This window comes from Gymnoscopelus microlampas (assembly GCF_963454915.1).
Source record: "Gymnoscopelus microlampas genome assembly, chromosome: 17".
Classification (NCBI taxonomy): domain Eukaryota; kingdom Metazoa; phylum Chordata; class Actinopteri; order Myctophiformes; family Myctophidae; genus Gymnoscopelus; species Gymnoscopelus microlampas.
The window spans coordinates 41407933-41434160 of NC_139954.1; the positions used below are offsets into that span (position 1 = coordinate 41407933).

General features: G+C 41.6%; 1 protein-coding gene across 1 annotated transcript in view; it reads right to left on the reverse strand.

The window, feature by feature from the left end:
* Positions 1-26228, reverse strand: part of thsd7ba (thrombospondin, type I, domain containing 7Ba) — a 281240-nt gene that overhangs the window by 74679 nt on the left and 180333 nt on the right. The window contains exons 14-15 of the mRNA XM_084085439.1: positions 12617-12886; positions 7266-7444 (exon numbers count right to left, since the gene is read on the reverse strand). Coding sequence (XP_083941565.1) covers positions 7266-7444; positions 12617-12886 — 449 coding nt within the window. The remainder of the gene's footprint in view (positions 1-7265; positions 7445-12616; positions 12887-26228) is intronic.

Genomic DNA, 26228 nt, shown 5'->3' on the forward strand with positions numbered 1-26228 from the left:
TTAAAATTGTACATAAGTACAGTACAGTACTTGAGTAAATGTAATTAGTTACGTTACACCTCTGCATATCATGTAGGCTACAGTATTTATCTGCTGCTATGCTCATGCACCTTTACTGTATGTCCTAGCTCAGGTACTTACCGTAGCTTATGTCTTACCTCAGGTGGCCTACTTAACACACCGGATAGACATACAGTACTATGTGTAATATGTAGATTATTTGTTAGTTTTTTATTGATCTCTCTCCCTCTCTTCCCCCTGCCACCCTTATTCTTCCCTTTCTTTTATGGAAATATCAAAAAATGATAGAGCTTGCACAAAAACTACACCTGTAAACCTGTGATGTTTCAATAAAGTTGATTCTGATTCTGATTTCAAAAGGAAGAGTAGATTACGGCGACAGAGCGGTTCAACACTGTTTCTAGACTAGATCAGTTAGTCTGATAAGCACTTAAGCCCTATTTTATACTTTGTTGTACAATGGTGTCACAAATAGCTCACAACAAACCATACCGTAGTAGTAATCTCTGTCTTTCTGAATACATTCTTCTCCTCAGTGGGTTGAGCAATTCATCTGAACTTGCACATGGGGATTGACCATTAGCCTATGGAGACAGCCTCAAACGCCATGTTTCACTTTCCCCAAATTTAAGCTGTTTATTAGCGTTTTGTGGGGAATTCTGCAGAGTTTGATAGTTACTGAGCATGAGCGGCCACAGGCTCTGTTGCCGTTATGGTCCCCCAGGCTATGGGATCAGCTTTGTTGTCACGGTTACGGTCCCAGCCAGTGGGTGGACTTAGCTTTGGGAGTACAGAGTATATACACTGTACATTCACACAGAGAAGAACGGCAGCAGTACAGACAGCGCTAAATATACAAAAAATCTTTGATTTAGGAGCCGTGTCCACACAATGCATTTTATGAGCGGGGGAGCGCTTCGGATATCATGTCCATAGCACTCGCACTGCAGAGCGTTTATTCACAAGCGCAATGATCGCATGAACATCATGTTATTTGCACTAAGAGCTTAGCTGCCTGTAGTCTCGCGTAGCCAGACCCCACAGAAAATGAAAAACAGCGACCTCTGTTTTCTGATATTGTCTGTGGGGTCTGGCGGGAGGAAAATGGAAGACTAGTGCGCAGGGAAACTCCGGTTTCATGTCTGCCTTCAGCGCATCACTTCCGGTTGGTGCGACTACGTTTTCATTCCCACTAACAATATTTCTACACGGAACACTAACACCACTTCTCCCAGAGAACATGGATGGTTTTGGTTATAAGCCCACTTGTTTCTATGATGAAAGAGTAAGTTAAAATGTGAATATCTTTCCGTGGTTTTGTCCGCTCCAAGGACGCTATTGTTAAATTAGTTTCGGCTAGTTTCGAGGGGGGAAGGGTGGATGGACACGTGAATCCCGCCCACTACATTTGATTGGGTAAAGCGCGGCCCGCTTCCTGATCTGAAGGCACGCCCACTTGTAGCCAATGCGCACACGTTATGACGAACCCCTCCGACAGATTCCACCGCAGGGCAGAATCTGTTCATGAGAGATTAAGCTGCCTGAGACAATGTAAGCATGGACTTCTCATGGTTGTGTTATAACGACTTTAGGACTCAGCGTCAGATAAATGACCGGGCTGTTACAAAAAGCCATGATCAAATGAGCAGCCTCATGTCCTAAAGTTTAACTAAGCATATACTGTATACACGGCAAATAGTCTGCAAATACGTAATCTGAGTTCCCAGAGGTTTTCGCCAGCTCTCGCATACAAACGGGAGGGGCGAGGAAACTTCTGGGCCAGAGCCCTGGTATTTGTGGACGGGATGTAATTTACGCTCAGAATCTGAGCGGACACGCCTCTTACCGGTCTGAGAGCTGTGCAACTCGTCTAAACAGTCCGACGAGAGGCAAACAGCAGTACACAACAATGGCGGCCGAAATTTCTCAAGGACAAATTGCTTCCCGTCGCTCCTATCTACATGCAACACCCACTGCATGTGGATCCCGCCCCCTTTTCTTCATTGGCTGTTGATTTGAATCAGAACGCAGTGACCGCGCCCCTGCTGTCCAGGCTCTGAGGCGATGTCTCCCAGACTAGCAAATACGTTGAGTGTGCACATATACAGTGGTGGAAAGAGTACTAAAATGTTTTAAAGCAATACTGCAATGTAGAAATACTCTGTTACAAGTAAAAGTCTGGTAATCAAAATTGACTTCAGTAAAAGTACAAAAGCATTGACATAAAACTATGATTAAAGTACCAAAAGTAAAAGTACTCATTATGCAGAATGTCCCGTTTTACAAGGTATCATATGTATAAAATGTATTAATATGTTTTGAAAATAGCAGATCTCTAAGCTCACAACACGTCACAATGCGACACGTTGTGATCGGCTATTTTCAAATAGCCAAAGTATATATAGGGCTGAAGTGGTTAATGTACGTTTTGTAATAATAATCAAAATCTACAAAGTAACTAGTAACTAAAGTTTTCAAAAATGTTGTAGTGAAGTAAAAGTACAATATTTGCCTCTGAGATGTAGTGGAGTAGAAGTAAAAGTACTGAAATTGGAAATACTCCAGTAAAGTAAAAATACCTCAAAATTGTACTTAAGTCCAGTAGTTGAGTAAATGTACTTGGTTACTTTCCACCACTGCACACATATATATATATATATTGTGGAGTCTCTCCTAAATACCCCCGATCAGGTGAGAGTTTATACAGGGCCAGCCAAAACACTGACGTCAGAGCTCAGCACCTCGGACAGCGCCACTGTCTTGGCCAAGTCCTTGATGGAAGGTACGTGTGGCTGGCTCTCCTTCCTGAAGGACAGCTCCCTCATTGTGCGGTAAGTGAATATTCTCCACTCTTTCCCTGTCGAACATTTGGCGTATTTTGACACATTACCCGATGGCCACTTTCTGTCTCCTTTGTAGGCAAACCAGGAGAGCGCCTGAAATACATTGTTACAAATAAAGCGTCTTTGGAAAAGCCCCGATTGGGCAGAACTTTATTTTGTGTTTTGGGGAACGACCCCCTGAATAAAATACACTTTGTGCTGCAAACCTTTGTGTGTTGGCTTGGGTCAGACATACATACGTTGCTGTCCGGCAAAAACCAGCTAACTCCATTTTCGATATTTTTTATTAAAAAGTGCTTCTGACAAAAGCAGCTAACTCGATTGGATCCTCAAACTTTCTTCTAAACCAGCTAACTCCACCAAAGGGGGGTGGAGTTAGCTGGTTTTGCTGGTTAGGCTCCACCCCCTTTTGACCTCCAACCTCATTGTGAGCTTGGAGGTCCATTCAGCTGTTCTTATCAATAATGAACAAAACCTCCTAACTCCACTTTTTGCTTTGTTTTTGTCATTTCCTGAAAAATGAACATTTTGGAGTTGGTTTCTGCCGGACAGCAGAGAGATATATTATTATTATCCTATGGTACAGTTCAGCTGTGTGACATTATGAGTGTTCTCTCTATGCCTTCTCTACTAGTAGAGGTTATAGACCCAGCCACTCTGTCTATGTCTCTGTCTATTGAACTTGAGTAGAAGTTTTAGTACCTGTCCCGACTGTCCTACATCTTGGGACAGATGTGTCTCAAGCTAAAAGGTAATTTCCGGCCCTGTTAACAACAATGAGTGCTCATCTACCCCTCTGGATAAATCCATGAGGATATTAGCCGAAGCCATCCAGCCCTGATTCGGGGTGGAGTGGGTTATTATTACTGCGCACTACAACAGGGGGCACATAAAGCTTGTTAGCAGGCACTTAACCATCCGTACACAGATCTCCACATGAACATGCTGGAGTATATTTCAGGCGGGCCGCCGTCTCATCTGCATACTGACCTCTACAGTTCTAAAGTGTCCTTTTGGGCTCGTTCAAGCGTACAGGCGGCATTCATAAAACAATTCCCCCCCTCTTTAATCCATTAAGACCGGGAACGCATCTCTGTCATTTTAAGATTTCTTTGGCTATTCAAAATTAGCAGATAGACAAGCTATGAGCTTGTAGATCTGCTATTTTTGAAAAAGAAATCTTGAAAATTTGTGCAAATCTTTGAATATCAATATGCATTTTTAACTCAAATCTTTGCTTATGGGGGTCCCTGGAACAAAATATTTTGAGATGGGGGGGGGTCTGCGGACAAATACATATCATTTTGGGTGGTCCTTGACATGAAAAAGTTTGAGAACCACTGATATTATAGCAACATACGTTTTTTTCATAAGATTTAGAAGACATTTGTAGAATCCGCAAAAGCAAAGATTTGAGTTAAAAATGTTGGCTTTAAAAATATATATATTCAAAGATTTGTACAAATTTTCAAGATTTTTCAAAAATAGCAGATCTACAAGCTCATAGCGCGGCACTCGGTGCCGCGCTATGAGCTTGTAGATCTGCTATTTTTGAAAGATTTCCTTGAAAAAGCAAAGTACATATTTTTGAATATTCAAATTTAAATATGACACAGATGCGTTCCCGGTCTTAATGGGTTAAAGCATGACCCCGCAGGAGATGTGCTGTCACGAAATATTCAGAGCAAGGAGATAAAACCCTAACTATACGGAATATCAAAAGACTCCCATCTGTCCACTTTTCCATTTTTCTGCCTTGCTTTTTTCTTTGTTTAACCTCTCTGCGTGCACGTCAAAAGGAGAGGTCTCAACATGTCTGGCAAGCTCAATGGATTCGGTCTGGTCCAAGAACTGCAAAGAGCAAATGGGAATGCCCAGGAGTCCCACCAACTGATGGGTAATAAACCTTGACTTTGAAATGTGACCAGACTGCGATAACTCCAGTCTGTCTCCTTAACCATAAACGACCACACACGCGCGCTCGCAAGCACACACACGCACACACACACAATGGAAGAGGAATATATGCCACAAGCAAACTAGAGATGCCTGAAGAAATGCCATCAGGGTTAATGTATGTTGAGCACAGAGTGGTCAAGGCAATTACAGGTGCAGTATTGTGCAAACAAACAAGAGTGGAGAGGATTCATAACGGATTGAAAGGTTCTCCTCGTCTGCATGCGTTGGCCGCTAACGAATGCAGAGCCACAACTGGTTTTATTGTGAAAATACAATAAAATAGGTGATTTTCCCCCTCTCATTAATTATTTCTATAGACATCGCTACAGACCAGAAAACAATCAAGTAAAGCCGACCGAAGAGGAGATTGGGTTTACCTCTTTGCTTCTGTTGTGACTCTATATGGAAATCGACTATTCTAACAGAGTATACTAGATTTGAGTGGATGTAAAGAAAAATGCATTAAACATCTCAAACTAAGGTCCAGTTGAATTCCCCTCTCGTATATAAATAGAAAAACTGAATCTATTATAAAAGCTACAAAGTCGACCTCAGAGGCGGTAAGAATCCTTTATTGAACAAACACTCTATAGCAGTGATTACTATCTGGATATAGAAATGTTACTCTTTCACAAAATACTTTTTGTTTTAACCATAAAGTATCACTTACGCTACCTTTAAATTCGGGCCTCGCAATTCTAGTCCATTTCCACCAACTCTCTCAGTCTTTACTTACAATCTGCAAAAGCGATCCAAGGTCTAAAACGGTGGATCTCAAACATTTTCATGTCAAGGACAAATAAATCAGTATTTGGCCTCGGATCCCCATCTGAAAAGACGTTTTTAAACGTTTTTCCCCAAGATGTTTTGAAAATAGCAGAAATATACGCTTGTACAGTCGCGTAACAAGGCAACAGTAGGCCCCGACGCGAGGTGGTCACAGCGGGCCCTCATGAACGCGTATGCACGCGTGCGCGCGTGCATGTGCGCCCGGACTGTTATTAGTGGTTTCTGATACTTTTTTCGCGGGTTTGTGACGGATTTCGGGTATATAAACAACGGTTTGTAATCGACCAAACACTACTGAATGAAGGAAAAACACAGAAACCGCCTCCCCTCCTCCCATAAAATTAACAAGTGACAGTCATGGTCCGAATTTGAGATATTATGTTGCGACATAAAATCAACCTTGGTTAACAATTACAATGTTAAGGGGCCCACCCAGGTTTTTTTTTTAATTCATTTTATTTTTGCTCTGGGTGGGGAGGGGCCCCTAATGTCATGGGCCCCAAGGCAACCGCGTTGTCTGCGTGACGGTAGTGACGCCCCTGAGCTTGTAGATCTGCTATTTTCAAATAGCCGATGTATAGAGGAGCCGCTCAAGGACCCCCCAGCATTTTGCTGATTTGACTTAATTTGACCTTTTTTACGGATAATTTTCATATGTCTGTGTGCATGGTGAAGTGAACGGGGACTAACGACCCATGAGGGAGGGAAAAGAGTTTGGGGATTGTTGAGTCTATGTCGGGTGTGAAATGTTATGTCGGGTGTGAATTGTTTCGTGCCGTATTGTCTGTACTTGTATGAAGAAAAAAAAGGCATTAGTGCAGAATTATTCTTTTTCTATCATTTCCCTATTACCTATGCTGAATAAAAATAATACCGGGAAAGCATCTGTCATTTTAGATTTTAACCACTTTAACCATTATATTATACTTTGGCTATTCAACAATAGATATACAAGCTAGTGCCGCGCTATGAGCTTGTAGATCTTTTAATAATCATGAAAATAATGTGCACATCTTTGAATATATGTATTATTATTTTTTAAGCAAACATTTGTAACTCAAATCTTTGCTTCTGGGTAGGGGGGTCCCTGCTCCCTGGAACAACATATTTTGAGATGAGGGCCCGCGGCCAAATACATATAATTTTGGGTGGTCCTTGACATGACAAACTTTGAGCACCACTGATATTATAGCAACATAAAGTGTTTCAGAAAACTGTAAGGATTTAGAAGACATTTTGTAGAATCGGCCTCAGGTCACTGGAACTGTGTCATTTTTTGATTTGAGCTAAAAAGCATTATTTTACACTTTTGGCTATTCAAAAATAGCAGATATACGAGCTGGCACCGAGTGCCGCGCAACGAGCTTGTAGATCTGCTATTTTTGAAAAATCGTGAAAATGTGTGCAAATCTTTGAATATATATATTTTTAAAGCGAACATGTTGAACTCAAATCTTTGCTTCTGGGGGGTCCCTGGAACAAAATATTTTGATGGGGGTCCGCGGCCAAATACATATCATTTTGGGGGTCCTTGACATGAAAAAGATTGAGCACCACTGATACGTTTTTCAGAAAACTGTTGGGATTTAGGAGACGATGTAGAATCGGCTTCAGGTCTCAATGGGTTAAAACACAGAGTAATGGTTTCCTCACCTGGTTCTTCAGGTCCAGCTTGGGGCAGGGCCGGCCCCCGTTGAAGGCCTTCTCCCTCAGCCACTTGGACCTGATCTTCAGGCCGCTGCCACAGGAGGCGCTGCAGGGCCACCAGGCCGACCAGTCGCTCAGCTTACAGTCCAGGGGACAGGCCATGTGACACGTCTCCACCAGGTACCCTGGAATCAGGAAGTGACGGACGTTAGAACCAAGTACATTCAGTAGCTCATGAGCTTGTAGATCAGCTATTTTTAAAAAACAATTTTAACCCATTCAATCCGGGAACGCATCTGTGTCATTTTTGGGCGGTGTGACCACCCCTATATGTGAGGTTGGGACATTGACATTTGCTGCACTGTGATTGGCCACCCATTGTACCCCCCTAACCCTGCACTGTGATTGGCCACCCATTGTACACCCCTAACCCCTACACATTCAATGCAAATCTATACTTTTCTTTAAGTGAGCTTCCATCACTGCGATGACCACTAGCTGCACTGTGATTGGCTGACTCTATTGGCTGACTCTATTCAGCACTGTGATTGGCTAGCGAGACACATGACACATGTGCATAGTCCCATAAATAGGACTATGCACTTAAAAAAAAAACATTTATGTTTTTTTTAAGCGAGTCATGGGTCTGTGATGACCACACCGCCCACTTCACACTGGGTGTGATTTTTTTATTTCTTTGGCTATTCAAAAATAGCAGATCTACAAGCTCATAGCGCTATGAGATTGTAGATCTGCTATTTTTGAAAAATCGTGAACATTTGTGCAAATCTTTGTATATATATTTTTTAAAGCAAACGTTTGTAAAATATTTTGTTCCGGGGACCCCCAGAAGCAAAGATTTGAGTTACAAACGTTAGCTTAAAAAAGCTAATCTTCTATGGCGGTTTTTAACCCACTCAATCCGGGAACTAATCTGTGTCATTTTGTGTCAAAAATACAAGCTCGTAGCACGGCACCAAGTGCCACTCTATACGAGCTTGTAGATCTGCTATTTTTGAAAAATCTTTGAACATTTGTGCAAATCTTTGAATATATATGTTTTTGCTTCTGGTGGGGGTCCCTTGAACAACACATTTTGATGGGGGTCGGTGGCCAATAAACATATAACTTTGGGGGTCCTTGACATGAACATTTTTTTTGTTCCAGGGACCCCAGAAGCAAAGATTTGAGTAAAAAATGTTGTTTAAAAATATATATGTATTCAAAGATTTTTTTAAATAATAGTGTTCATAGCGCAGCACTCGGTCCCGCGCTATGAATATTGTATATCTTGTATATCTGCAATTTTTGAATAGCCCAACGTATAAAATAATGGTTATAGCTAAAAGTCTAAAATTACACAGTATATGCGTACAGTATTACTCAGTTCCCGGATTGAGATAATCCACTTTAAATTCTCAAAATCGGTCAGATTGACTGGTTAGTCAGTCGCACTTTTTGATGGCTGTTGGTAGGGCATTCGACATGTTAGTGGCATAATAGTGAAATTAATTCATCCCCATGTTTTTGCCCGAATCTGGGGGGAATGAGATCAGTACGTGGAGCTCCCTCTGGTGCTTCTCACTCTTTTGAAGGAGCTCTGTGATTTATGCACGACACAAAGGGGAATATCCACCTATACTGTAACTCCCTTTCATTCAGGAACATTTTAAAAATGATATACTGTATAGCATTACTAAAGGTGTTTGGATGCAGATGAAAACAAACAAAAGGAATTCTGCGAAAAGCTTACATACGACGTTATGAGGAACAAACCAACGCACATTTCTATTGGGTGGGGGGGTGGGGTGGGTGGGGGCTTTTTCACCTGAAATCTAGCTCAATACATAATGGAAAAGCACTCCACTGATTGAAGCAGACATAGAAAAAAAACACTTTGAGCTTGATGGATAAAAATTAAGTCAAGTCATTATGTTCCTACTCGGTCTAGGCCTGGTTCCACTCTCCTCCCTGGGATAAAGAGCTATATAACGACACCGGTTAAAAGGCTTCCTATGCGAGAGAATGATGTACCCTGAGCTATTCAAAACCCATCACTATCCCTGATCTGTCTGCCTTCCTCGTCTTTACCGCTTCATAAAACGCTCAATTTTGGGTTACTTAACTCTTTAAGCCCGGGAACGCATCTGTGTGTCATTTTTAGAGTTCTTTGGCTATTCAAAAATAGCAGATATACAAGCTCATAGCGCGGCACTCGGTGCCGCGCTATGAGCTTGTATATCTGCTATTTTTGAAAAATCATTAAAAGTTGTGCAAATATTTCCTTTTTTTTGGCGGACATTTGTAACTCAAATCTTTGCTTCTGGGGGTTCCTGGAACTAAATATTTCACAAATGTTCGCTTTAAAAAATATATAATCCTACAAGCTCATAGCTATGGGCTTGTATATCTGCTATTTTTGAACAGCCAAAGAAATCTAAAAATGACACACAGATGCGTTCCCGGTCTTAATGGGTTAAAGACGAATTGAGATGACTGCCGTGTTACATTGGTCAGATGGGTGGATCCGTGAACACTAGCGAGATTTCCAAGTGGGCCCTGATCCAGAAAAGGTTGGGAACCACTGGCTTAGACCTTTTATTATCTATTTACAGTATATATGCTGCCATTGGGTCATCTCATTCTCATTCATGTAGATCTCATTACTTTTGCAATTTTTGATATTTTAATCCTGAAAAGTAACAGTTTTTGACATATGTGGTTTCTACACCGACAATGACCATAATTGGATGTCTAACAACATCTCTGTGGCTGAATGCGAATAAAGCCGAGATATGTTGCCCTATCACTGGAAACAATCTTGGGAGTTATTTTCAATAACAATCTAACCTTGGACAAATAAATAGATTATCACATCATTTGTGCAATCGTGTTTCTTTCATTCTTTCTTTTGCAAATTTTACAAGACCTAATCTTTTCTCTCCGGAACAAATTTGGCAGCGGTCGTCAGCCACACATTCATAACCTTCCGCCAAGATTATTGCAATTCCCTTTATCTGTCATTAACAAAAAGGTATCTCAATGTCCCTCTCAGGTGATCCAGAAGTTTAACTAGCACTAAAAAATGAATCACACCTACAGTATATCCTTGAATCTCTCTACTGGCTTACTGTGTTATGGAGAATCGATTAAAACATCATGTATTGATCACTTTTAAAGCACTGATGGTTCTGGCCCCTAGCTACTGTATATCTGACCTTCTGACTCCATATGCCCCCCACCCCATTCACAAGGGGGGCGGGCTTTCGCAAAATGGCATTGGAGGTGGCACTCACAGTAAATGTATTTCATGTCTACAGGCTCTGCATACAGCACATAGCCAGTATGGTATACAGATACTTATTTATACGTTTATTTGGGAGGGACGGCACATACTAATGAACACCAGACATACAATGCATATGTAAATACGGAGGATTTAGCAAGAATGCTAATTTCCATCCGTAGTCCCCAAACAGAAAACAAGCAACATTACAAAAAGAACACATACATAAACATTACTAAAAGGGTAGAAACAGAAGAGAAAAAAGCAACAGTAAAAAGGAGTAGTTTTGACCTAAAATACCAGAGACAAGAAAAAAAACCTACAGCCTATTTGAAAATGTTCACGTTTGATTGCACATGATCCATCCTTTTAGTTGGACCTTAAAAGATGTAAAGGATGGACACTCTCCTGTATTAGCAAAGGCTGTGCGTCTAGACTGCACCTCACAATCACCTCTGGTGACGGCCCTTGTACCGATGCCTGTGTCAGACTTCCGTTATATAAATGCCTCCATAGAATAGCCTATATCGCTAAACAGCAGGCTGCCTCTTTGCTCCAAATGATACCAGAAGACATTCACTGGGGAAGACAACGTACGGTGCATAATGTGAGCATTGCATGGACAACGTTGTTTATTAGACACAATCTGAAATTGTGTCTAATAAGCAATCATACATTGCTATTCGTGCGCTCGGGGTGGCAGAGTGGTAAAGTACCTGCCAACCACCTCTAGGGGTTCGAAGGCACCGAGCGTCTCTATTGTGAACAAAATTGGCACCGTGTCATTTTAGATGTCTTTGGCTATTCAAAAATAGCAGATCTACAAGCTCATAGCGCGGCACCGAGTGCCGCGCTATGAGCTTGTAGATCTGCTATTTTGGAAAAATCGTGAAAATGTGTCCAAATCTTTGAATACATATTTTTTTAAAGCAAATACTTTTGTTCCAGGGACCCCTAGAAGCAAATATTTGAGTTACAAATGTTCCCTTATTTAAAAAAATGCAAATCTACGAGCTCGTAGATCCAAATGTCTCTATACGAACAAAATTGGCCCGTGTTCAGGGGGAGGGAAGCCGGGGCGGGGAAGGTGATATTTGTCATTACACGTTACTCCTACAGTATACGGGCTGGGGGCTGCAACCTGTCAGCGTGGGGACTGTTGGGTGGGAGGAGTAGGACAAAGGCCCCGCGTCCTCTACATTCATCTCACCTGTCCTGTCCCTTATTAGCTCGTCCTTGTAATTATCCGATCACATTCTCTACAGCATCTTCACTCGCTTTACGTTTTCCTCCGTTTCATTTCGCCTCAGGCGGTATGATTTTCCACCTCATTTGTGTGATCGTGGAGAGCCTCCCCTCACGGTTCCATCACTGTTTGTTTTTCCTACACTCTGACTTCTGTTGCCGAAATGTATTCTTCCTTGACGACAGTTTTTTGCTTGAAGATTTTGTACCTTCTGGCTCTGCTTGGATTTAAAATAAATACTGTTTGTTTGCCTGAACTTGTATCCTGCCTACAGACTGTCATCACACCATGCCTTTCACACTTTACAGTCAGGTAGACTTTTTAGGAATAGACCATTATAGACCAATATAATTTGTTGTTTAACTACATGAACCCCCTCCTATTCAGGGGGGGGGACATTAGCCCAAAAATAGCCGATCTACGTACCTGTTCATTTTGTGTGTTTGTGTTTGGAAAAAGGAAAAAGGGAAGCACCTCATAATTGTTTGGATCATAACTGTACTGTATGTGCTTCACAATAAAGTAGCCGATCTACAAGCTCACAACGCATAGCAAGGTGGAACATTGTGACATTGTAGATCTGCTATTTTCAAACGATTTTTAGACATTTAATACATTTGAAAACTTGTATAATGAGTACTTTCTACTTTTGGTACTTTAAGTACATTTCGATACCAATACTTTTGTACTTTTACTCAAGTCAATTTTGAATTCCGGACTTTTACTTGCAACAGAGTATTTCTACATTGCAATATTGATACTTTTACCTAAGTAAGAAATGTGAGTACTTTTTCCACCACTGTCAATGAGGCATACGGTACATACCTGAGTCGCTACAGAGAGCGGGGCTGACCAGGTGTCCCTGCTGGTCCACACAGGCCACGGCCCTGTAGCGCAGGCCCTGGCCACACTCCTTCACCTCCCGCTGGCTCCTCCAGCCCTGCAGGGAGCCCGGCGCCGGGGGGTCCGCCAGGATGCAGGAGGACCAGTTGCCGTACGGCTGGGACAGGAACTCATCGAGGCAGGGACAGGCCTCCGTCTCCACCAGCGGATGCAGCTCCTCGTTCAGGCAGCGTTCCTTCTTCTTGCTGCGGCCTGAGAGAAAGAGACGAGACCAAAATGAATGGATTTTCAACCGTTTTCAACTCGTCATTATGGGCAAAAGTTGAATACTTTGCTCATGACGCGTCGCATCGCAATTTTGTGTTGCTGTGTGACTGTGAGCTTGTAGACCAGCCGCACAACGAAGTGTTAACATTGCACTTTATTGTGCATTGCTATAGCAGAGACACTTTATAGCAGCAGTAGTAACAGTATAGTCACGACTCACAATAGTAGTCACATCAACATGACAAATGTGCGAGATACCTACTATCTATTTAAAGGTAGGGTAAGTGATTTGCTTTGGTTAAAATAAGTGTTAAATAGCTCTATATTCTGATAGTACTCATTGCTATAGAGTGTTTGTTCAGTAAAAGGGGTCTCCTTGTCTCTTTATTAAACAGAAAATGCATTTTCGTTTCAGCTTCAGTTTCATTTCCAATTTTATCCAACCAGGAGAGAGAACTCAATCAGGATATAGATTAAACAAGTGAAATTGGAAGTGATGACACTAAGAAATGAGCAGACAAAATTGGAACTGGAACACTATACAAATTAAGCTTAAAATGGGTACTTTCTCCTGATTGGCTGAGATTTTGACACCTACCGAAAAATGTATTTTCTGTTTATTAAAGAGCTGGAGAGACAGGGAGACATCTGTTACTGAAAAAACACTCTAGCAATGATTACTATCAGAATATAGTATTTTAACCTTTTAACAAAATACTTTTTGTTTTAACCAAAACATATCACTTACCCTACCTTTAAAGCCTATATCAAATATGCGTAACGGGTGAAGTTTGTAGTTGATGTGTAACAAAAAAATCAAATATAGTCAAATCAGGGACGGAATAACCCCTGCGCGGGCCCCTGGGCCAATAACATTTGAGGGCCCTATCCCCACATATGATGTCATATAGGACGTCAGTTGTCTATGTATGACTCCAAATTTGGGCAAGGCACAATCAGAGCGTAGAATAGAGAGTAACGTCACGCTTTGATCTCGCCGCAAAGCGGGCTGCTATGGGCTATAGTTCCAAACATTGGAACTATCTCATTGAGATAGACAGAGCACTTCCGCATTTTATTCTTATGATGGGAGTCAACGCTAGTGTCGTAACTCTCTTATACGGAGACACACAGACTCTCATAGACTATAGTATTTATATAACAAGTTTGGTCTCTTGCAGTGCCACGTACGCTGAAAAACAAAATCAACAACTAGAGATTAAAGTGAAGACTAAACTGGCACCCTGTCAAAGGGAGAAGAATCTCGGGGAAGTAACTCTATTTATTCACAGTCAGAATTCACCCGCGTTTGGCTGATCCTCACTTTGTCTTTCAAAAAGCATCTCTCGTGCCCATGCTGTGTGGACGTGCAGAGAGACAGATATGGAGCGCATGATTATGAGAGCACTGACTGAAGATGTGTCCTCAGGGGACCCCGGAGGTGTTATCTGTATTAAATAAAAAAACATATCCCTGAATGGAAACAGAGGCGCATATTGGCGCACATACTATGTGGTTTTGCTCTAAAGGTTTGATTGAAATAATAGGGTTTTTTTTCTGGGTCATGTCACTTCCTGTGTAACCCAGGTGCGGCAGATTATTTTTGTTTAACCCATTCAATTCGGGAACGCATCTGTGTCATTTTAGATTTCTTTGGTTATTCTAAAATTATGTCAAGGACAACCCAAAATGATATGTATTTGGCAGCGGACCCCCATCTCAAAATATGGTGTTCCAGGGACCCCCAGAAGCACAGATCGGAGTTAAAAATGTTCGCTTTAAAACACACAAATGTTCTAGATTTTTCCAAAAATTTCAGATCTACAAGCTTGAGCTTGTAAATCTGCCATTTTTGAATAGCCAAAGAAATCTTAAAATGACACAGATGCGTTCCCGGTCTTAATGGATTAATTGAATGAGAATTTTATGAGTAGGCCTATTCTGAACGTGTAGACAAAGGCACGCTTTTTCCAAGGCTTTCATTTTGGGTGGAAGACATGACAAGTTATCATGAAGACGAGAGGAGTGGAAATTTGCTGCCTAACTCGCATAAGCTCTTTTCTCTCACTCCAACTCTTTTTAGTTGACCTTTTCTTTCTCCTCTGTTCCATTTTCTCCATTTCGTTCTTTTTTCTTATTTTTCTTGCCGGCACAGCCTATTTTCCATTACTATTGATGGCCAGGGCCACATTGTCTGAGCCTTTTATTTCAAGTGTATGACAGTGGAGGAGAAATGGTCACCTAGCCAAACATCTAGCACACGCTGCTGTATAAAATATAAACGCTCCTTATCTGGGCTCTAATGAGGAGCCAAATGAATGCATTTCACACTAAAGAGGCGCTATCAGAGTGCCTATTAACGCCTCTCAACAGACTTCACTTCTGTGTACTTATAATTAGTCCTGTCCATTTCATCTGACGTGTATTATTAGCTTTGCGGCTGAATACGCTATAGCGAGCTGCAGAAAACATGGTGTTCCTTGCAGGCATTGTCACTTCCCGTCTCCCTGAGTTAGAACACACACGCACACACGCACGTACACACACACACACACACACACACACACACACACACACACACACACACACACACGCGCGCACGCACACTTTTTGTATTAATATACTTGAGTGTTATGCAGATCTACAAGCTTGTAAATCTGCTATTTCCGGTGCACGATACAGGGGCGCAACTAAGAATAAATCAGGAATAGCTCCAACCCCAACTCCTAAACCGAACCTCTAAGGGCCCCATTCTAGGTGAATTTGGAGCAAACCGCTAGTTTCGGAGTGCGCACTAGGCAAGAGGCGTTGCCCCGCAAAATTTGGTATTCTGTGGTACTCCCCCGCCCCGCAAAACACCTGCGCTCCCCGTTACATTATGCATAGGTGTGGTTTGGGCGTTACAATGATAAAACCAATCACCATGCCAGAAGCCATTGCCTTTAAGAGAAGACTGCGCTAGCCGGCATCCGCCGTCATCCCCGATCCAATATATTCTCTAGCCTATCTCCCCCTCTGCACTGTTGCCTGGTCTGATTATTATAAGCCACATTGGGCTTGTTTTCCTTCTTTTTTATTTTATTTATCCAAATACATTTTTATATTAATTTGTAGCCTATTGTGTTAACAATAAGCGTGTCATATTAGTCAGATCCGGAATAGTATTATGAAACTTAAAGCCATTTAAAATATTTATACTATTGGTACACACCGGCTGCTCCCAAATAATTAATCATGTTGCCACAACGCTCCTACAGGCACCCATGGACCTCCAGCTGGTTGACCACAGGGCTGGGCGGTGGTACACTGACATACAGTAGCACATATAATAAATGACAGTTTTAGGAAAGGTCTATATGTACTCACTTTGGCTGTTATTGTTCTATTTCCACCATTCTAATGGATTGCAGGGGTGTGTAAACAGGGGTGTGAAGTTGCTCCATAGTTTCCTCTGAAGTGACGCAGTTAAAGTTAACTTATACATCCATATTGTCCCCGTTATCTTTCATCATCCACCTTTGTTCAGTAATCCCGAACAGAGCTACACTTTAAGTTTACATCAATCATATCCTCTCAAACCCAGACACATTGCTGCGAACCGCGGTTTGGGTGGGTTCGGGTCAATCAAATATAATTATTAATTAATATCGGATAAAGCGCGGGTGAAATATTGCGGTAAATAAATTAATGACATCTAATAGCCTATATCTATCCATAAAATAGCTAAATCTCTGCGTGCTTGTGTCTGTGTGAGTGTGTAGAGCAGTGCGATGCGATGACAAAATGCATTGATTTAGCCTATGGAATGTCGGTGCGTCTTTTTTCTTTTTTTTAAACCGGTGCTGCAGTGGTGGAAAAAGTACTCAAATTCTTTACTTAAGTAAAAGTACCGATACTGCAATATAGAAATACTCTGTTACAAGTAAAAGTCCAGAATTCAAAATTTACTTGAGTAAAAGTACAAAAGTATTGGCATCAAAATGTACTTAAAGTATCAAAAGTAAAAGTATTTGAAAAATATTTGAAAATAGCAGATCTACAAGCTCTCAACGCGTCCACCCTTGAGAGCTTGTAGATCGGCTATTTTCACAATATTTATCTGTGGAACCGAGTCAAACAAAATGGGGGGGGTCCCCAATTCAAATATGGTTATTTTGGGGGGTCGATGGCCTGAAAAGATTGAGAACCTTTAACAGTAAACATGAACGTAGCGTTTACGTGGGGAATATAATAATAATATAATATATATAATATATAATATAATATTCACCCGCAGCATGGGTTTAACGACAGCAGCCAAAATGAAAATCACACTAGATGATCCGATCATCTTATAAAAAATGTAAGTGCTTAAGATTTTAGCCCAAACCCAACGGGACCCGACCCGGGCCGGGTCGACGTTTTTTTTTATCCAAATAAATTCATATATTAATTCATTTGTAGCGTATTGTGGTCCCAATAAGCAACGGCTTTCCAAGAGTATATGAAAGCCATTTAAAATAGTTATACTCTTACACAGCTGTTGCCAAATAATTAATCATCAGGGCAGAAGCGCAAAAGTAGGTCAAATCAATCAATCAGCCAGCTGTTTTCTGTCACTGCGCGGCACTCTTTAAAGTTTAAACGACCAACATGACATGGAATGAATGGATCTTCAGACAAATTGGATTATTTCTTCAAATGACAAGAGCAGGCAGCGGCAGTACGAGGTAACATTGGATGTCAATTCAATTCAATTCAATTTTATTATAGTGTCAAATCACAACAAGTTGTCTCAAGACACTTTACATGTAGAGAAGAGACCCACAATCCCACCCTGAACAAGCAATTTTTGCGACAGTGGCAACGAAAACTCTTTCCCATCAAACAAAGTAATCCGAACTGTTTTGTATGCTTATTTTGCTTGCTGAAAGCATGATTTTATTAAGACATGCAGACAGCAATATGGAAAAAACGAAAATATCTCAATTAAAAGTATATTTCGTATAATAACCGAATATCATTCTTAAAATGGTTATGGGGCAGTGTATATATTTATATAGCCCTATTTGCTCCAAGCTGTTTTTTCATATCCCCTAAAATATTTAGGGGATATGAAAGCTCTAGTTAGTAGTTTGAAGTGCTCATGTGGCCTTATAGTTGCTTCTTTTTGTTTTCATATGCGGTTGCTTATTTCTCAAGGCTGCATGGCAACAGGGCCATTGCAGTGTCTGTGTGCACTTGGCGGGTGGTTTGAGAAACGGGCGGGTGCTTTTAGAATCCACTATCCCCCCTCCCCAAGCCGTACCCATGTGTGGGTTGAGAATGGCAATGTTGGGGAGATAGCAACAACACGCCCACGGGCACACCTCCACGCGCAACTAACGGCGTCGGCATAATGGGGGACGGGGAGCGCAGGTGCTAGAAGGCAGCGCAGCTCCATTAACCGTATTTAACAGGTGTAGGGTAACGTTTAGGGGGTTAGCGGGCTCGTGAATAGCACCCGAAATGTCTAATCCTAACCCTAACCCCAACCACTAAACCTTAACTCTAGATGTCTAATCCTAACCTTAACCTGAATCTTTTCCATAAAACAACAATTTCCCATTTAAAGGGATTCTAGGTAACTTTAAGCCTAAATTTAAAAATATTTATATATATATATATATATATATTAGGCATGTAACGATTCACTCAACTCACGATACGATTCGAATCACGATTCGAGGTTCACGATACGATTCTTCACGATTTTTTTACGATTTTTTTGGCACATTTATTTTCCAGACAAATTACTGAAAACCTTGTTTATTTATTTTACAAAAATCATGTATTTTTAAAAAACTATATTTTCTCTTATCCTCTTTTTAATACATGAAATTAAATAAAGCCTTTTTATTCACGAGGTACAAGCATTAACTGTCACATTAAGATATATACTTTTTTATTTGTAAAATAATAACTTCAAATATATAAGTCTTATGAAATAAATGAATTTTAAAACATATATCCCAGATGAAATAAATTATAAAGAAAACCTTCAAATAAACAAACTAAGGCTTAGCCTTGGGATTTACAAGTTATTTTTTATCTATGCTACATTCTCAGCATTCTGTATAAAACAACACATTTATGTACAGTAATAAGGGAAACTGTTTTAAACTGCTCCAAATGAGATTATATAAGAATTAATTGATTAATATCAATGAAATTCGCTATATATCTGAAAGACAGTGTTGAAAGGAGTTTGGCAATGTCAGCGGTCTGATACAATTGTTAAATTATTAAATTAGATTAGTATTCATTGTACTCTGCAGCCGCACCGAGGAGCTCCAGAATTAGCCGTTATCATTAAGCCTTATCAGTTGTATGTTTCCTACAGAGTTTAAATCAGACAGCTAACAACGTCGTCAGACGGGGGAGGGGGTAAACGGTATAGTTTGGGCAATTCATCAATCAAATAAACATGTTTACATGCGACGCACATTTCCCTCTTTATGCGCAGTGCGATCGCCTAGTTGTTTAGATTTCATAGCCTGAGAGGACGTGAACCCCACTCTGCCGTTCATAGCCTGCCGTTCAGTGAGTGAAGAAGAGACGAACGCAGGCAGCTATGGTGGCCCTGAGGGGACAAAATAGTAGGCGGAGAACAAGGTAGGGAGTCTGACTCGAATACGCCCTCTGCTGGTTGCATCGCGATGTCATATTTTATTGCATCGATTTAAATCGTCACCACTTTGAATCGATTTAAAATGATATACGATAAATCGTTACATGCCTAATATATATATATATATATATATATATATATATATATATATATATATATATATATATTGCATTTTCCCCCTCTATCAGCCACTATATAATGAAACACAGTCCTCTTTCTGAAATCCGGCTCTGTCCGGGACGTAAATGAAATGCACGCATGTGCACGTCCGTGTCCGTGTGAACTGTCCTATCAGCGTCCTCACTCAATGTTCTGTGATTGACAGCGAAGGTTGGCTAATCAGGTGGCGAGTTCGAGTGAAACCGAATGGAACAGAGTCCAGCCTGAGTGAACCCGACCAAAAACGAGCAGCAGGCATCTTTTCTGTAAGCTATTTTCTCCGCTGTTTTAAAACTTCAAAAAGCTCTCAAACTTCTATTTTGAGGCACGGAATTTACTTATACAATATCGTTCGGATAGAATTTAGTTGTTTAACTTCAAATATGTGGTCAATTAATCATGACAGAGCCTATTAACCTATTCCTAACCTATTCAGAGAACCACCAGGGGCGGGCAGTGACACGCATTGTATCCGAATAAAGCAACCTATTTTCGGCATGGCCCTTTCAGAAGTCCCCCTGAGTCACTTGTCTGGTGGTCGGGGAAACAAACTGCTGATGAGGAGGAGGGGGGGGGGGGGGGGGGGGGGGTGGAGGGGCTGTGTTTGACAACAGTTTTTCTTCTTTTTTTGATCTCTGAAGTTGCCTAGAATCCCTTTAATGTCTGTTTCTCAAATTCAAATATACTTGGGGAGATCACACACACACACACACACACACACACACACACACACACACACACACACACACACACACACACACACACACACACACACACACACACACACACACACACACACACACACACACACACACACACACAGACACACACGTGCGCGCACCCACGCACATTCACGCACATGCACTCAACTATTTGCTCACGAATGAATGACTGATCCTTGTTCTTGTTTAGGCATCAGTGATATATTTACCGTATCACCTCCAAACAATTTTGTTTTATGTTCGGCATCCCGCGGATAGCTTGTGTCAACGGCGGCACCCGGCTGCGCGCTAGAATAATGTGCGAAAGATTTGTGTGTCAGCGGCGTGAGCCACTCACATTGGACAATACAGCTTGCCGTTCGCTGGCAGAAATTACATTCAAGGAGTTCATAGCCTGTAACAAAGAGAGACTATTCAGGCTTGAGGAGATCCACTGAGAGGCTTATATTGTGCGAGAGCGTCTTCGCTCGGGCTCGGCTGATAAGGCGACCCCATCTCGCTCGCTCGCTGAAGCGGTGGGCGAGAGAGGGGAGAGGAATCCTAGTTTAAATGAAATAACATTCATTCTCAAGTGAAAAAATGTGACGCAGTGCAGTGCACCAAAGTATGAATTAGGCTTAACCACATTAAAGGGAGCAAAGCCATAATATACATAGACGTTGTGCTGGCCATGAATACGTCCAGTGGTGGAAAAAAGTAGTCACATATTTTATTTAAGTAAAAGTATCAATAAAATACTCAGCTACAAGTAAAAGTTCGGAATTCAAAATGTACTTTAGTAAAAGTACAAAAGTATTGGCATAAAAAATGTACTTAAAGTACCAAAAGTTAAAGTAGTCATTATGCAGAATGTCCCATTTCAAGTCAGAATCACAGGTTTACAGGTGTACAACAGTGGGTGAAATTAGTTTTTGTGCAACAAGCTCCATCTTTTTTAGTTGGTTCCAGAAAGAGAAAGAGAAAAAAGAAGTGTGTGTGTGTGTGTGTGTGGGGGGGCCAGCTTGATGACAGGCGGTGGTCATGCCATGTTCAACAGTCTGATGGTATAGCCGGGGTGGAAGCTAAGCTCATTTGCAGAGTTTGGGCTCATTTGAGAATCATTATTTTACACAATGCAACAGAAAGTCACGTAAAGGGAGATTTTCACTGCCTGCTGTTGCCTCTGTACACCAGCTCAGTTTCCAACAGTGTCCGCCCTGAGGGAGGTTGGGGGTTCACTCCCCATGGCAGAGTGAAAGGCTATAAAAATGGTACATTGCTTGGCACTCAGGATCTAGGGTTGGATTGGGATACATACACAGTACTATGTCATGTCCAGGGGGTGTACTTGAACATCATGTGACCAGTGTTGCCAGGTTATGTGGGAGAAACAAGCAACCAGGTCTAGGAAAACAAGCCCAAAAGAAGCGACCACCTGAGTGCTATAACCGTATAAATTGGCTATTTGAAAATAGCCGATCAACAAGCTCACAAAGCGTCGCGATGCGACGCGTTGTGAGCTTGTAGATCTGCTATTTTCAAAGAAAAATCGTGGGGGAAAAGTGAAAATGTAGGAACATTTTCAAATCTTGTATAGGGGTCTCTGGCACAAAATATTTTCCGAAGGGGGGGTCTCTGCAGACAAATACATATTAATGTGGGGGTCCCTGACATGAAAATGTTTGAGAACCACTGGTTTAAACAACATTTAGGAAACAATCGCAACTAGGCTTCACTTTAAACAAGCCCAAAAAAAACGCAACCCGCAACTACCAATATTTAAAGCAACTTTATAGAAAAAACAAGCCCAAAGTCTCTTATAATAAGCGGACATGGCAACACTGCATGTGACATACAAGCGTCATGTCCAGGGAGTGTACATCAAGCTGCCTCTTGCTACAGAAAGACAAGATAGGCTCCTGATCTACAGTATAGGCATGGTTCGGGGACCGTTGGTTCCCAAGGCTGCTTGCTTGCTTACTTACTTACTTACTTACTTACTTACTTACTTACTTACTTACTTACTTACTTACTTACTTACTTACTTACTTACTTACTTACTTACTTACTTACTTACTTACTCACTTACTTACTTACTTACTTACTTAATGCCTATATTGAATGTGCATGTGACAATAAACACCTTGAACTAGGCTATTATAAAGGCTATCTAACACCTTAATACTGTGATAGCAGGTATTCTGTGAGTGTTTAATGAGGCAAGCTGCGACATAAATGCACACATTGAGCACTGAGATGGAGGGAGGGTGTAAGGCTTGAGAAATCAACCGAAATGAAAACATGTGTGCTTAATGACTGTCAAATTGTCAACATGCTATTATTACTGCAACTAACAATACTGAATATAATAGTGTCTGCTATAGGCTGATACCACACCGGGCCAGCAACAACAACGATGCAGTGCAGGATGTCTAGATAGCTAAAGTGCTCAGAGATCGCGCTTGCATCGAAATAGCATTACCATGGGGATAAACAAATCACCGTTTAATTATCATAATTAAAGTAAACACCTCGCTTGTGTACTGTACAAATAAAGTGGCAACAGAATCCCTTGACCTGAGGCAGAAGGAGAGAGAGAGAGAGAGAGAGAGAGAGAGAGTGACAGAGCCCCCGTTTGTACGCCGTTTCCCGTCCAAAATACTCTTATGAACTGGCATTCTTTCGTCCTGGAATCTGGGAGCTTTCCACCTCCGAAGGGAAGTCCCTCTGTGCGCTCCATCTGTCCCTAGGTGGGTTTCAGAAGTGGGCCTTATTGCAAACATTGTGAGTGTGAGCTTGCCTGCCAGAAATCTGTTTCCGTCTCCACCTCCGCTGGTGGCTGGCGGGCTGACTGCTAGACGGTGTTGACTTCGTCGACTAAAACTACGACAAAATATGTTCGTCGACTACCTTAAAGCGTCCTTGGTCGACCATCTTCATAAACGCATTTGTAAAAACGAAATAAAAACTAAGCGATGATGACTAAAACTATCTAACTATATAAATGGCGACCGACTTCCGCACCCTCGGTGGCGACACCCCACAGCTCTGTTATCGAATAAACAACGCACCGCCAGACCACATGTCGCCAACTGACTCGCCACGGCGCCCGCACTGAATTTACGCCTCGCGTAGGGGACATCTCACTGCTCACTACACCTTTTCCACCGCGCAACATAATTAATTCTACTCACCAAATGTCGGACAAAACGGAAGGGGAGGCAGCTTCGTACCGTTTACCGTGCGCACGACCTAATCACCACAACAGCAGGCAGCCGGTGCGGGGGCTTTTTCCTTTTTTTCCAAAACATTTTTTTGGTCACCATTTTCTCCAGGAACCATTTCTGGTGTAACGCCACCGGCAGCATGCGCTGGGTTGCCAGGTTTGCACAGCCAGCGCCAGAAACAAGCAACCACCTTCATGAAAAAAAAAAAAACACCGAAATGGTCCGCAATGTTCCAGGGGTCTCCCCGCGCGTCCCAACACTCCACAGGGGGTCAGTGGACCAGCAGGGGGTCCGCGGACCCCCTGTGGACCCCCTGAAACATAACAAATATAATTTCTTCAAATTTTTTCCTTTTTCAAAAAAACTTTTCCACAGTTTTACTCCGGCGATTTGGGTCCCCCAATCTACACACGGCCACGCAGGGCCCCGTGCGCGGCTGGGGTTGAGGGGGGCGTAGCCCCCCGAAACTCTAGTGACTATATATATTGACAATTTCGTCAACAAGTGGAGAAGAGATCCAGTAGAACTAAAAGACAAGTAATTTAATGTTTGGTTGCGCTCGGGTGTTGCGCTCTGAAAATAGCCGATCTACAAGCTCACATTGCGTCGCAGCGCGACGCGTTGTGAGCTTGTAGATCTGCTATTTTCAGCATGCAACCAAGTGTAAAATCAGCCATTACAACGCCAACAAACAAGGCACCGCACAAATACATTTCATTCGACCAAATCAACTGTAAATTTAGTCAACGTGTCGCTTCTCTATATTTGGATAGTAATCACTGATATACTGATATACAGTGTTTGTTCAGTCACAGGGGTCGCCCTGTCTCTCCAGCTCTGTAATAAACAGAAAATTCATTTTCAGGTGGGCTGCCAATTCCATCCACTCAGGAGAAATTACCCATTATAAGGTTCAATTTTATAGCGTTCCAGTTCCAATTTTCTGTTAAACTAAAGAGCTGGAGAGATGGGGAGACCCCTGTTACCGAACAAACACGGTAGCAATGAAATCAGAATATAGAGCTATTTGTCACTAAACAAATCACTTGTACTGCACCTTTAGCAACACACATCTTCTCTTTTGGGGTCCCAACCTTTTCAGATGGGGGTCCATGGCCAAATAGATATGTTTGAGAATCGCCGGTGTAGACCAGAGGTGTAAAGTAACTAAGTACATGTACTCAAGTACTGTACTTACAGTAAGTACAATGTTGAGGGATTTTCACTTTACCGGAGTATTTCCAATTTTCTGTACTTTTACTTCTACTCCACTGCATCTCAGAGACAAGTATTGTACTTTTACTCCACCACAATTATTTGTCAACTTTAGTTACTAGTATACTTTGTAGATTTAGATTATTATTACACAACATACATTAACCACTTCAGCCCCTATATACATTTCAGCCATTTGAAAATAGCAGATCTATAAGCTCACAATGCTTCGTGATGCGACGCATTATGAGCTTGTAGATCTGCTATTTAAAAAAGTTACTTGACTTACTTGACTTAAACCCTTTTGCTCTTTGGGGAACATAGGTCATTTATTTAAAAAAAGTTATCATTATGAAATTATCCATAATGAGAAAGTACTCATTAACATAATGCATAATGAGTTCTTTCTACTTTTGGCACTTTGATACCAATACTTTTGTACTTTTACTCAAGTAAATTTCTAATTCCGGACTTTTACTTGTAACAGAGTATTTCTACATTGCAGTATTGATACTTTTACTTAAGTAAACAATTTTCCACAACAAACTTTTTCCACAAAAAGAAAATAAATGAAACAACAACGAAAACAACAGCAAAAAGGTGAAATGAAGTACAAAAAATGAGGTTCAAGGCCGCCATGAACGCTAAGTACTTCCACTAGATCAGGGGTCTTCAACAGGGGGTCCGGGACCCCTAGGGGGTCCTCAGAGTTACTACAGGGGGGCCGCAAAATCTTTATGTGATACGATTTTTTATTTTTACCTTAACCACTTGAACGGTAGCATCCCTTTTTCTGAGGAAAACTTTAGCAAAAAATAGCAGATCTACAAGCTCACAACGCCTCGCGCTGCGAGGCGTTGTGAGCTTGCAGATCGGCTATTTTTGGCAAAGAGGTGTTTGGTGTAGAGGGGAAAAAAGAGCAGACCAAGTAAACAAAAAAGGTTGAATCTGAAACACAATTTTATATAATATAGAGGGGGGTCCCTGCTTCATCTCTCTCTCAGCTAGGGGGTCCTTGGCCTGAAAACGTTGAAGACCCCTGTACTAGATGACACTTTAGTTCACTGACAAATCCTCTGTTATCTTTATTCAAGGCTGACTGACGGCTGCCCGCCTCGCACGATCTGACTTTTACCATGATGTGTGTGGTGATGAAACCACAGGTCTGACACACCTGCCAGGGTCAATCTGTGTCTCTCGGCCATGACGCACTTTTTTCCTTCTTTTTTTTTCCTTAGTTACCTATTTTTAACCCATTAAGACCTGGAACTGTGTCATTTTTAGATTTGAGCTAAAACGCATTATTTTACACTTTGGGCTATTCAAAAATAGCAGATATACAAGCTCATAGTGCAGCACCGAGTCCCGCGCTACGA